The sequence below is a fragment of the Mustela nivalis genome (assembly GCF_964662115.1).
Source record: "Mustela nivalis genome assembly, chromosome: 3".
Taxonomy (NCBI): Eukaryota; Metazoa; Chordata; class Mammalia; order Carnivora; family Mustelidae; genus Mustela; species Mustela nivalis.
In genome coordinates, this window is record NC_139022.1 from 74,947,149 (window position 1) to 74,960,807 (window position 13,659).

At 36.9% G+C, this 13,659-nt stretch overlaps 1 protein-coding gene across 12 annotated transcripts in view; it reads left to right on the forward strand.

Annotated features, from left to right (window-relative positions):
• Positions 1-7,277, forward strand: part of SSBP2 (single stranded DNA binding protein 2) — a 293,865-nt gene extending 286,588 nt beyond the window's left edge. For all 12 annotated transcript variants that reach the window (XM_082724712.1, XM_082724720.1, XM_082724719.1 and 9 more), the window contains one exon: positions 6,677-7,277. In XM_082724712.1, the coding sequence (XP_082580838.1) occupies positions 6,677-6,706 (30 nt within the window). In that variant the 3' untranslated portion in view covers positions 6,707-7,277. The remainder of the gene's footprint in view (positions 1-6,676) is intronic.
• Positions 7,278-13,659: the final 6,382 nt, after the last annotated feature.

The following is a 13,659-nucleotide window of genomic DNA, read 5'->3' on the forward strand; positions in this document are numbered from 1 at the left end:
ATATGGATTGCTATCATTAAAATCAGAGTAGAAAACTTCCTTCATTTTGCCCTAACTCAGCCTTTACCAGAGATGATACCCTAAGAATGTGAAGCAGCGGCTAATAACATATCTGCTTGTGCATGGAAAGGCTGCTTCGAGCCTCAGACTAAGCGTTCTGTGGTTTCTTTCATTTCTAACAAGCACGAGCCTAACGTGCCTATGTGGGCTAAGACTTCCCCTGTTTTTAAACATTACTTCTGTTAAAACTGGAAATAAAGTTATACTGATCTTTGTTTTATTTGCAGGATATATATATGATTAGTGAGGACAAAGAATGTATATGTAAAAATTCGTATTACAAAATCAAAAGATTAGCCCATCGGTCATGATGAAATAGGAAGAAAAACCACATAGTTTGTAATGATGCTTAGGATTATAGGAATTCTTCTTTAGATAATTCAGTTTGTTTCAAGACTATGGACAAATTAGTTCATTTTAATCAGTTAATGTTCACTCTATCTAATTAGAAACATTTATTATTTTTTTAAATAGTATTTTATTTATTTATTTGACAGAGATCACAAGTAGGCAGAGAGAGAGGAGGAAGCAGGCTCCCCTCGGAGCAGAGAGCCCGATGTGGGGCTCGATCCCAGGACCCTGAGATCATGACCTGAGCCAAAGGCAGAGGCTTAACCCACTGAGCCACCCAGGCGCCCCAACATTTATTTTTTTTTCTGTGAATTCTTTCAACAATAAAATGGTATCGTTCAGTGGGATATATAATAATTCAGTTCAGCTCAACATTTCTTGAGCCTCTTATATGCAGTGTGCTTGGTTAAGGACAAAGTATTCTGAGATAAATATAACATATCCCTAACCCCAACAAAATGCAATCTGATGGGAAGAATGGGTTACAAAACTAATTAAACCACATGTCAGATTAGCAGGTGCTATAATAGATATAAACCGTGCTTAAAAAAAAAAAAAAAGTATAGAGGAAATATTAGTCTTGGATTGGAGAAGAAGACTTTTTAAAAAGGTCCCACATGACTTAGTTTTAGGGACAGGGACAAGAGGACCTCTCCCCGTCCCCATTCCTTCTTTCCCAGATTTGTCACTGAGTACTGCTGCCTTGTTTATCTGTCAGCGAGGGCTGCCTCTTTCGAACGGGCATCTGATAGCTTTTTGTGGGGAATCAGATATAACAGGACCCGAAACACTTCTTTCCACGGGATAAACACAAGCCTCACCCTTTAAGCTTAACTGGACTCGGCACGTGCAAAACAGCAGATGCTTTTGTGAACGTGTGCTGAGGAGAGAGAGCAGCTGGAGCAGGGCCCCTCCCATCCCTGACTCCTGGCCCAGCCTCACTATCCCAGAAGCCAAGAAGAAGGTAAAATGCCAGACTCTGTACAGAGTTAGCAGAAAACAAAAGCTCCCTCCCTGCCGCTCCCCTCCCTCTGTCCTGTCCCCACCCAAAAAGTCCCCAGAGGAAAAATAATTGGATGGTGACTGAGGAACTCTCCCACCACCCAGAGACAGTGCAGCCTTGGAAGCAGGTCCACACTGGCTGCTCCACTCTTTTGTCTGCCCGGTAAGGGCTCCATTCGGTTATGAATGATGTCATTGTCATCTATGGCTTCCGGCATCACATCACCACACATTTTGTTGAGACCTTTTCAAAAGATGAGAAAGGAAGACTAAGCACATTCCCTGCTGACGAATGCAGGGCTTTAAAGAAGTAAATAGGCTAGGTATCCATGAGTGAGGTTTCCTGTAACCAAGGAGAAATAGAACTTCTTAACGAATTTAAACAGAAAACATTTTTGGATGAGTGAACATGTAAATTCTAGTGGCTTTTTAAATGGCTATAACTCTGAAACGCACCTACTTCTGAGTCGTCTATCCTTTGAGGGTTTGTTGGTCAAATCTTGAAGTTAAACCACAGAAGGAGGCCTGAGAAGGGAGAGAACATCTCCTGAATGCTTTTTATGTGCCAGCCACTATCCTAGTCACTTCACACATGCTAGTTCACTTAATTAATATTTATAGAAACAAAATACCCAACCCAAAGTCAGAAACCTTGCAGTGCCAACATGCGACACACAGAAAAATGTGAATCAAATGTTACACTACTCAGTCTTTTTTTGGGGAATCGTAAACAAGACCTTTATTTCAAGAAACAAACATGCCCCCTAGTGTTCAAATTCAGTAAGATGTTTGTTTTTGAAAATCAAGAATACAAAAAAGCTTCTTTCGGAAAGTAGTTTTTCGTGTTTCTGCAGTAAAGAAAGCAGTTAGTCCTATTTCCTGAATTAATCTAGCAGAATATTTTCTCCATGGCATTGAACTATAATCAACTGAGTAAAAGTGGTATTAAAAATCATGATATCTAATAGGAATTCTAAACAAGGTGGTAGGTCATCTTCTATTACCTTACTCCCGTTTGTCATTTTCTATTATAAAGAAATGTATACCCCAATTTTTTTTTTACACAGTCACATAAACACTAAATTTAAAATTTCACTTTTGTTTAGTTCAGGGTAGCTGCACTATTCTTTGTATATCTCTCATTAAGAAAATAAAATAGAGGGCGCCTGGGTGGCTCAGGTGGTTAAGCGACTGCGTTAGGCTCAGGTCATGATCCTGGAGTCCCCGGATTAAGTCCCACATTGGACTCTCTGCTTGGCAGGGAGCCTGCTTCTTTTGCTGACCTCTCTCCTCTCATGCTCTCTCTTTAGCTCATTCTCTCTCTCTCTCTCTCTCTCTCAAATAAATAAAAAAAGGAAAAGAAAATATAGAGAGATGCTTAGCAATAGAAATGCAGTGAGATCTGAAGTGTTCTTGAAGCATAGTGCAAAGACCTAATGGATCTCTGCAGTGTGTTCCCTGGTACGTGAGCTATGTACAATAAAGGGAAAATCACAGATTCTCTAGTTTATACCAAAGCATGCCGTTTCAAAATCTATTTTACATAAGAAGGCATGTACATGTTTGAAATTATACCTTTAGGGTTTTGTTTGTTTGTTTTTGCTAACCCAGAGAGTTAATGACTTTGTAAGAGCCATTACATCATCTAATTAAGGAGACCCAGACTCAACAGAATAGTTTGGAAACGGGTCAGCCGCCTATCACAGCATTGAGCACAAACATCACAGTACGCCATCCTGAATGGATACAGCAGTATGGTGGCGACATTGCCATGTGGTCTCAGACCAGCACCTGGCAATATTCTAGGTCTCTGAATAGGAGACGCCATTTAACACCTACTCTTCCTTTACTTTAGGAAAACTGTAGGCCCCTTCTCCTGTATGTTGAAGAACAATAATCAATAACGGAATTCCTTTTTGCTTGTATATTCTATGAGTTTTCCTAGAAATTTTGTGATTTTTCCCTTATTTTAAGTAGATGAAGCCATTTCAGTAAAGGGCAGCCACAGTTGAGTTTACAACCTGAGCGGTGCAAGTGGCACGTTGCCCATATAGATGCCTGCACATTACACATGTATATCACACCCATATAGATGCCCGCACATTACACACATACTGTACCTGATCCACTTAAAGCATTATGTTACAGTTACTTGTACTATTTACAAATTAAACTATATTAGATGTTTGCTAACTTTGCTGAGCTGCATTGTTTGGAGCAGATGCTTCTATCCTTTCTGACTGAATCTGGCCCTTACTTTTTTTTTTAATTTTTAATTTTTTATTAACATATAATGTATTATTAGCCCCAGGGGTACAGGTCTGTGAATCGCCAGGTTTACACACTTCACAGCACTCACCATAGCACATACCCTCCCCAATGTCCATAACCCCACCATCCTCTTCCTAACCCCTCCCCCTGGCCACCCTCAGTTTGTTTTGTGAGATTAAGAGTTGGCTCTTACTTTTTAAGGTCTCAGTTACTCAGGATATGTATTAAATGAGATGGTCACTAGAGTTAATTCTGACTTATCCTGAAAATTTTTTTTCAGAAACTTCCTTTGAAGTCCTTTCTGAAATGCATCAGTATCTTTTACTTTTTTTAGATAGCTGGCACTATAGACCCACAAAATCTTTTTCTTAAAACAATGATTGATGTTCTAGCGATGCTATTTAAATTTAAAACTAATTAAAATTAAATACAGCTAAATTTTCAGTTCCTAACTTACACTAGCTACATTTTAAGAGTCTGGTAGCCATGGGTGGCTAATGACTATTATATTGGACAGCACAGAATAGAACATATCCATCATCACAGAAAGTTCTATTGAGCAACACTGATTAGATCACCATTCTTATTGTACCAGTAGCTATAGAAAGCCTAGATTAAACTTTTGTGTGCCCACTTTGCCATACTCTTTAATTTTTTCTACTTTTAATAAAACCTTGGTATCCATGATTTTTCTTGTTTATTCTTACCCCTAAAGATCAAATATCAAAATGTAATTCTGTTTTGTCAAAGGCTGTAGATAGCTCACTGATGCTTGTTGTTGCTGTCTACAGTGGGAGATCTGCCTGGTCTCATCTGATGAAATGAGGGGATATCCTCCTCCAAGCACGGGTGTAGGGGCGGGGGTGGGCTCATTTAATCAGTTTTTGTCTGATTGCTTTGGGTTTTAGGTGCTTTGCTCTGCTCTGCTTTCTTGCTTCTGCTCTCAAGGGTAAAGGCAGAGGTTCTTCTGTCAAACCAAATCCCCTCTCTTCTCTGGAAGTTGCCCCTTTTTATCACCCTACTCGCTGTAATCCAACATTAGAGTCAGTAGCATATATAATTTAGGCTTCTTATACTGAAGGGAAATTTGAGGCTATTAACTGATTAACAAGTAGATTTTCTATGATTTGATCTGCATTTAAAGGATGAATAATCATCCCCCAAGGGTCCACTGGCCCATTATTTAGGCCTCCCCATTCACCTTTACTCAGGATCAATGTGGGGGTTGGGTTTGAGCCCTAGATTGACCCCCTAACGACTTTCTGTCCAGACTTCAGTCAGCTGAGCCATTGTCACCCTGTGCTTTTCCTCAGGACATCCTGCTTTCCCTGTGAAATCCTCAGTACACACCTTATAGCTCCTTTTGCGTCCTGTAGTAACTCAGCTCATCTAGAACTCACTTCATTCTGTTCTGCCTGCTCTCTTTTTAAAGTTCACACTCCACTTCCCAGGATCATCACTTTTCCTGTTGAAGGCCCTACTGTCCAAGACCAATCCTCTTGACTTCACTTGCCTCTTTCCATGAGGCATGGTGGTTATTAACATTTGTTAAAAAGATTTATTTATTTTAGAGGGGGGGGGCAGAGGGAAAGAGACAAGCAGATTCTCCACTGAGGAAGGAGCCCAACAACTGGCGCTGGGCCCATGAGATCACAATTGGAGCTGAAAGCACTAGTCCCACAGTCAACCAACTGAACCACTCAGCCACCCTTGTTACTAATGTGCTTATAGGAATCCCTTTGCCCTGGTCCTTACCAGGTCCTCACCAAATATTTTTAACAAAATATTTAAAATATTTAAGGGTTTACATTGACATTTTCATCTCGAAACTCTCTTCATCTGGAGACCATTACCATTTGGGATCCTCCCCACATCTCAGGCAATCTGGAACTGTGCTGTCCAAAATGGTGTTCACCAGCTACATGGGGATATTTAAATTTAAATAAATAACATAAAGATTACAGTTGCTCAGTCACACTAGCCTATTTCATGGATTCAGTGGCCACATGTGCCTGGTAGCTTCCATGTTGAACGGCACAGATTATAGAACCCGTCCATGGATGAAGAAAGTCCTTTTGGACAGTGTTGCTCTAGAACTTTTCTATCACAGTCTCTTCCTTGGGAATATGCCTAGATTGCCATAATTATCACAATAATGGCTCTTTGTTCCTCTCTAAATAATTTTTGAGACCTCTTATGCAAATTTCTGAAAGCCTCACCTTTTACCAACTGTAAGCCTCATCAAACTGATAAGTAATGTGTAACAACAGAGCCCCCTGCTCCCACCCTAAAAATATTGTGGGTTGAAATTGGAGCCACAGATTAGAGGAAGACATGTATATCCTAAAGTATGAATCAGTTTCTTAAGCACTCTAAATGCTTTATGAGAACTTCTGGGGGCCAGCTGGGAGTTTTTTGTTTTATTTCCCTTACACTATTAATTAAACACATGCTGAACACTTTCTATTTACTCAAGAAATATGTAGTTTTAAGGATTTTATATTTAATCTCCCCCAAATCCCTTTAAAATAAATGATATCATTAAACCCGTTTTACAGGTGAGGAAACTGAAACACAGAGAGGTTAAGTAACCTTCCAAGTTTACATAGTTGGTAGGTCATGAGACTGCCCCTCATACTTATTTAATTGTGGATTGGATTTACCCAAAATGTTACAAATGCCCACAAAACATGAATGTGGCTAGAAAGAAAAGACTGAGGGACCGGGCCATTATCAACCACCTAAGTTCAAGGAACTTAGGTGGTTAATATTGTTGCTTGCCAGCACAAATATTAAAAATTTCAGGACTTAGTCAATTCCATATAAATTTACTTTTTTAATAGCTTCTTATTTTTATGTTATATGAGGTTAAAAGCTTGAGCATAAAAGATTTTAAGACATTAAAATTTAGAGTTACTACTGTTTACCAAGAAGAACATTAGCGGCCTGTAAAAGAATTGTTGTTAAAATATGGATTCTTTTTTCTTTCTAGTACTCCCCTAGCATGACAATGAGTGTGTGATCCATTACCAAGTCTCCTCATGAAAACCACAGTGAGTCAGCCCTTCACAGAACTACTACGGAAGAAAATTATTCATCACAGTGTACAGTTAAACAAAGGAATCTCAGTCACACCAAACCAACCTTTTTATTTCCTGCTCTCTCCCCTATTTTTTGAAGAAAGCGGGTCCAAACGTGATTCAAACAACTGTACAGAGCGGCATATTAGAATTGCCCTAAACTGAACTGCAAATAATTATCTGTGTATGTATATGTGTGGGAAAAAGAATGTATTGCATATGTGTATGTTATATGGACATATGCACATACATACATTGGCCCACAGGACATTGTAAAATATTATTACATGACATCTTAAGTAGAAATAAGTAGGGACTTTTATTCCATCCTTTTTTTCACGTTTACATTTTAATTATTAAAAGTTGCTCCTGCCCCTCCCTGAACTATTTTGTGCTGTGTATATCACTGCTTTATATAAGTTATTTTTTAAGGTGAACTCAGATGTTATGGTTTTGTAAATGTCTGCAGTCATGGATAGGAATAAAATTGCTTATTTGAGAGCTTTCATTAAACTGCGTCTGATCCAAGTTCTCCTGTGAATCACAAAGTGTACTGTCTCAAAAAAAAAAAAAAAAAAAAGGTGTGTCCTCATGCTATGTCAAAACGAACAACTTCTCAGTTACCTTTAGTGAGAAGTATTTTTGTACTTTTTATTTAGGAAAAATACTTCAACTAAGACCTAACACAGTATATTTCTGCAATAACTGCTTGCGATGAAATTCTTGACGTGTCTTTGATGATACAGAAAATCATTAATTAGCCCCAGCTGCTTAGACCATAGCAATAAAATGACAGGGGTCATCCTATTTTTAGAAACATATTTTCTCTTTCACATGATAAAGCCCAGAAGTGATAACAAAACCATTTGCTTGAATTCGTCCCTTCTCACTGGGGATAGTAGAGCTAAATTTTTAATAACATGTTAATGGAAAATGGTATCTGATTTTTACTCAGACTTCTTGTGAACATTTCCACATAGACACTCCAAAGAAGATACATTCAAAGGACTGAGACTTTTGGCAGAAGGGGAAAAGAAGTTTTTACTGTACCCAAGGGGCTCTGACGTGCTGCTTTTCTATCCTTGTAGCTTGCTTACTAGCAGCAGAACTGACTGGTAACGGTCCCATCTGTGCATACCTCTCACTGGCAGCTAGCACCTGCTCTGTTCCCAGGATCTAGGACTTTTATTTAGAGGAAAATCATTTATAGTAACTATATTCATCTGGCCATTGACTTCAGCAGGCTCAATCTATGTTGTGTAACTGTTCAGAAAAGAATGTGTAAATGTTAAAAATTAAAGAAAAAAAAAAAACAAAATGCTTCCCTTACGAAAGCACATTGTTCTATGGCATTTACCAGATCTTTTGGGGGTTTTGTGTTTAATCTTACGTACAAACACCGAAATCATCATAGGAAAAGTGTGAAGACTTTGATTTTGCACTCCAAAAGATAAGTTGGTGATCCTTTCTGTTAAAACTGTGATACAAGTAACCACTGGTAAACATCAGCTGTATCTCAAACTCTGGAGAATCTGAAAAGCGTTAATCTCAGGTAAGAGGAATCCTTCTTTCTTTAGGCTTATGGTCTCTAAATTGAAAATTTAGCCATACATTTGCTATTTCCTGGTCCCAGATGACTTACTTCTCTCAAATTCGTAACGATTTATCTCTTCCGAAAGTAAAGATTTTGCCTGTGCATGACGGGGATGCTGGGCAGAACTATTGAAGGAGGTAAAGAAACTGAATAAAATGTATGCTCCAGAGTTAAACTCCAACCAAATGAGTCACCATTCATCCCACAGTGTGTAGGGACCTAGGACTGCACACTGGAGAACAGAGTCAAACTTTAAAGCCGCAGAGAACTTTCATGAAAAAGTCAAATTAAAAGGTCTTTAACTCAAGCCAAGGTAATCCGAAGATGACACTTTGGATAGACATGTGAATTTACCAAAAATAATTTTAATTTTCACTTTTTTATGATAATTGTGTGAACACTTTCAACCCTGTGATTATTAAGTTTAATCTTATGATGCTAGAAATTTCAAATGCTTTTGACTCCACTGTTACTGATCTTAAATTTCTTTTATTTACCTTCTAAGAAGGTATTGCTTCTTAATATCACAAACAATCGTGAACCCACTTTTACTTGCCATTATTTTAGGGGTAATATTAGAATATAAATGCAATATGGGTACCATTATTTCTAGTCTACATGGTCAAAGAAAAAAGTAAAATTTGATTTTTTTCAAGGTATAACAATCAACTCTTCATAAGTATTTATTTCTTCTCTCTTGCAATCCAGATTACAAATAGCTATTTCAAACTTCTTTAAATTCCTGAAATAGTTGAAAATTTATTTTTGAAAAGGAAGTTCTATTTAAGAAAATCATAAAATAAGAATACTAAATTTTAATATCAAATAACTTTCTTGTGCACCAGATAGAGAATAGTATTATCTGCATAGTAATTTTTGTATAGGTTTTGAATCATTTAAACTTTATCCTTTACTCTTGGTTTTCCATCTCCATCTATGCATGATATTAGTCTTGATATATACTACCTGTTCCTGAGTTATTTTTACATATTTCACCTCACAGGAATAGTGTCAACAATCCTTGTGCACACTGAACACATAAAATACACATATGAAATGTGAAAATGTATAATAAGTGAAAACATTAATTTTCATTACTCTGCTTTGCATTCTGCCAGGCTCACTACAGTTGAAAATACATGCCCAATTATTTCTAAAGTCTAGCTGTCTTGTAACAAAGTTGCCCATGGGAGCAAAGACTGTAGAGTGCCATTGACCTGGTAATACCCTGCACATTTGATGGGTGAATCCTAGTGCTATGTTACAGGGGCCATGGTTTGGACACAGTTGCTTATGTTTAGGGACGGCACAACTAGGAAGCTGAGGATAAGATTTCTCTGTTGCCCAAAAGACTGACAAATCAGTTCTGCTCCCTGAGCCATGGAAAGTGCCCCCAAAACACCCTTTTGCTTCCAGGAATAGAACAAAGGAATCTTCCATTTCTATTTTTTATGATGCTCTAAGATAGATCAACTCTTGTATTTCATAGGATCATTCAGTTAACATTCTTCCGGTAGCTTAAAAAACAGCAAAGAAAATAAATTTCAGCTTGGGACATGAGGAGGCCTTCATCTTTCCATACCTCTTCTTCGTATTATTCTGGGTATGTGCAGGAAATCATTCAGAACCGCTCCCTTGTCAGAGTTTTATACAGTCCTTATTACTGTGAAGTTTTGATTGGCTTCTTCCATGTCTTCCTCTGTACCTCCTTCCCAATCCCTGCATCATTCAGTAGAAACAAGATCTAAATGACGTTTTTACCTTCTCAGCCCCTAAACTTTGCTTTCTCATACAGTATATAGTTTTCCAAGGAGACATAATTGCGATTTCCATTTCTTGATTCTCACTGTTGATTAGAAGCAGTGCCAGAAATCATAGCTACTTGATTTTGGAAACCATTATAGTATTTTAACACTGGTTTTGCCTTCATTTTTATGTTTTATATACCCTAATGCACTTTTCTTGAAAATACTAATCGATACAGGTAATGCATGAGTGTATAGTCTGGGAGGGAGAAGGTTAATATGGAGGTGGGGAAGATTTGCCACATATTCTCCAAAAGGTAAATTAGCCTTTTGTTTTGTTTTGTTTTAACCCCCTCTCCTGGTGGTGTAAGTTTCTTGCTCGCAATGAGGAGCAGGAGTCTGCATTTGCAGACTCACACCCAGTCCTAAGCAAGTGTAAGAGGCTCCCAGGTCTTTGAAGCATAATTTGAGAAATACCAGACCAGAGGATGAAGCAATGGTGACCCCACTATTAATACACTAATGTTTTGCGTACTCAACTTGTTTGCATATGCACTTGCGTATATTGGGGGATAGGAGGTTTGCTCATAAAACACTCCTACTGGGACTTATGTTATGTTATACCACAACCAGTCACGATTAAACAGAATTCTTTCCTTTGACGGCTTTTTATTTCATTGGTAAAGTAGATGATAAGCATGATTTGGGATGAAAAGACAGTAATACAAGACATAAGCAGATGGAATCTCTCGTATCCAGCTTTAACAATACCCATGTTAGCTTGTCCACTCAGACCTTCATAGGAAGGCACTGCATCTGAAGGTAAGAGCACAAATATCTTTTATTCCTCGGTTACTTCACTGCCAGTAATCATGCAATAATCATAGTTTATTTTTTTTTTAAACGTAGATACTTATTTACAAGAAACTGAATTGACATTCTTAATTTAGTTCACCAAAAGCATCAGCTTTACCTATGAACTGTGTAAATCAGATTGAAAGAGATGAACTACAGAGGAAAAACACCTTAGACCACTTTAATTATTTTTTGAAACTATATTCTAAAGAGAAATTCTCAGTTGAATAAGTCTCCCAAGGAGAATTTCCTCTGCTAAGTTTCCCTAACTTAATGTAACCTAGTGTTATGTCTTCCTGACATTGAATTGGTCTTCCTGAATAGAAAAAAAAATTTTCCCTAAGTAGTTTAATGTAAATATTTTTGCTGACTACATCCTTAAAGTGAAATAGTTTTATCTGTAGATACTATAAAGTTTAAAGTGGGACTAGATGTTTTCATGTATAGAATTATAGTTTGTCTCTTCTTCCTTTGTGGCTTTACTATCCTCAGGGTAAACTGGACTTGTTTTGATTATCCCAGGCATTTAAAATATTATGATCTGTTCCTAGACTACTTAGCGTTGCATTTTTTTTAATGAAATGTATAATGAACACAAGAAAAGTAAGTATTAATATTTCTTTAAAAATGCCACCCAGTACTTACTCCTAGTTAACATTAAAACTTTACCCCACTTTCTCTTTTCCATCATATGACCTCACTACATTGCCAAGGAAGTGAAATTTGGATTCCTCACAGTGTTCTCAGAACACAATACAATACATCATCAGCTGAATTTCCATCATGTCCTGGTAAAATTGCTCAGTAATATGTAATTAACTATCTAGTTATTAGAAAGCAATTCAAATAATCTGTCCAGTTTACATAATTTGAAAACAAATCTATACTTAGCAATACCTTAGAAATTTTCTTAATATAAACTACAGATTAAAATGTGTATAGTACTTTCTACCAGATCATATTTTGAAATGTTTCATTTTCCTTGCCTTGAAAAAACTAAAAGCTTAACAGAAACTGTATGTTAGAATGAATAAAAGACATGCTGTTTTTTCTGATATGGAAAATGGAGAAGTCTTTATTCATAGAAGTCTTTACTCATGATAGCTATGAGCTAATTGGATTGTTTAATTTACCTAATTATGATTTTAAGGTTTAATATGTTTGTTTGTTTGTTACCACATGTGTTAAATTGTTACCCATAATGTCATCCTGGAAAAACAGAATTATTTGTAAGGTTTTTACAAATGCACAAATTATGTATAAATATAATTGGAATCTGGGATGATTCTTAGTAATCTGCTATCCTTAATTCAACCGTGGTCATCAGCTACCTGACACATTGTGTAAATTTAACATGCATGTGTGTGCGTGTGCGTGCATGTGCACGTGGCCATAATGGCATTTATTCTCAAATGAATTTATCACTTACTGTCTTTGTACAAATACCTGAGCTATTCATGTAATGGGGAAAGTTGCCATTAAAATGTACATAAATGTCCCTTAATTTGGCACCTGTTTTCACACTTAATTTTAAAAATACAACTTTTCATTTACAATTTCTACCCTTTCATTTCTAGCCTCTGCTTTATTACTTATAGAAAAAGTAAGGAAAATTATTCATCGGGAGCAGGCTTAAATGTTTCTGAATGATAAATCAAAATAAAACTAATGTGAATCTGTGTATATGACTGATAGGTAGACATTATGCCTAACATAAAAACCAGGAGTCTGTAATGTTGAAGAATTTATATGCATTAAGAAAAGTCTATGTGGGTGCTTCTATGTGGTCATATAACTAAACCAAATGCCAGAAAGAATTAATATGGTTATCAAATATCAGAATTATTATGGTTATCAAATATCTGTTCATGGATAATATTTTTCTATTTTATTCCAAACAGTATTACATATAATGTGGAAATCTGAAGCAATTATGCAGGCAATTTATGCAAAACTATGCTTCTCCTCAAGTGCCATTTATCTTTCTGATGAATTGTACAGATGATAATCTCAGTTCACCACTGTCCAGACAGAGATTCTGAAGTAGGTCCTGCACACTACTCTATAGATAAAATAAAAACTTAGGAGGAGAAAGATCTATAACTGAGATTTAAAATTCATCCTAGATATAAATTAAATATATCTTTTTCCAATAAATTCTTTAATACTGGCTCCACAGTATTTAAGAGTGTTTAAGTATTAAGTGTTTCTAGTGTTCTGGTTTTGATCCAAATGAGGCTTTCCAGTTCAGCAAAGCAGCACATTTGTACATAGTGATTAGAAAGGAAAATGCAGTAGGTTCCAATGGCCAGATATCTTCCTGAGCCAAAGGTTACTTCAAGTAACTTGTTAGGCAATTGTAGCAAGGTGACTGGGTTTCTGGGAGATGGAGGGTGGGTAACAAGGCAACTGAATGGTCCCTGATTTAAAACAGGTAGGAGTCCTATAACTAAGATAAGATTTAGCGTAGATAAATGAAAGTCAGCAGAATTCTCAGCTCCTCTTGGTAAATGAGATAACAGTGTTAGAGTCCAAAAGGAGGGAAAGGGGTTAAAGTGTCTGCATACCCAGCCCCAAGTAATAAGTATCAAGTATTAAGTAAAAGTCATCAAGTATTTATTCTCATAGCTCAGTGTGTTCTTTTTGTATGTTCCAATAAAACTTTATTTACAAAAGTAGGTATATGATTCACCAGCTAGTT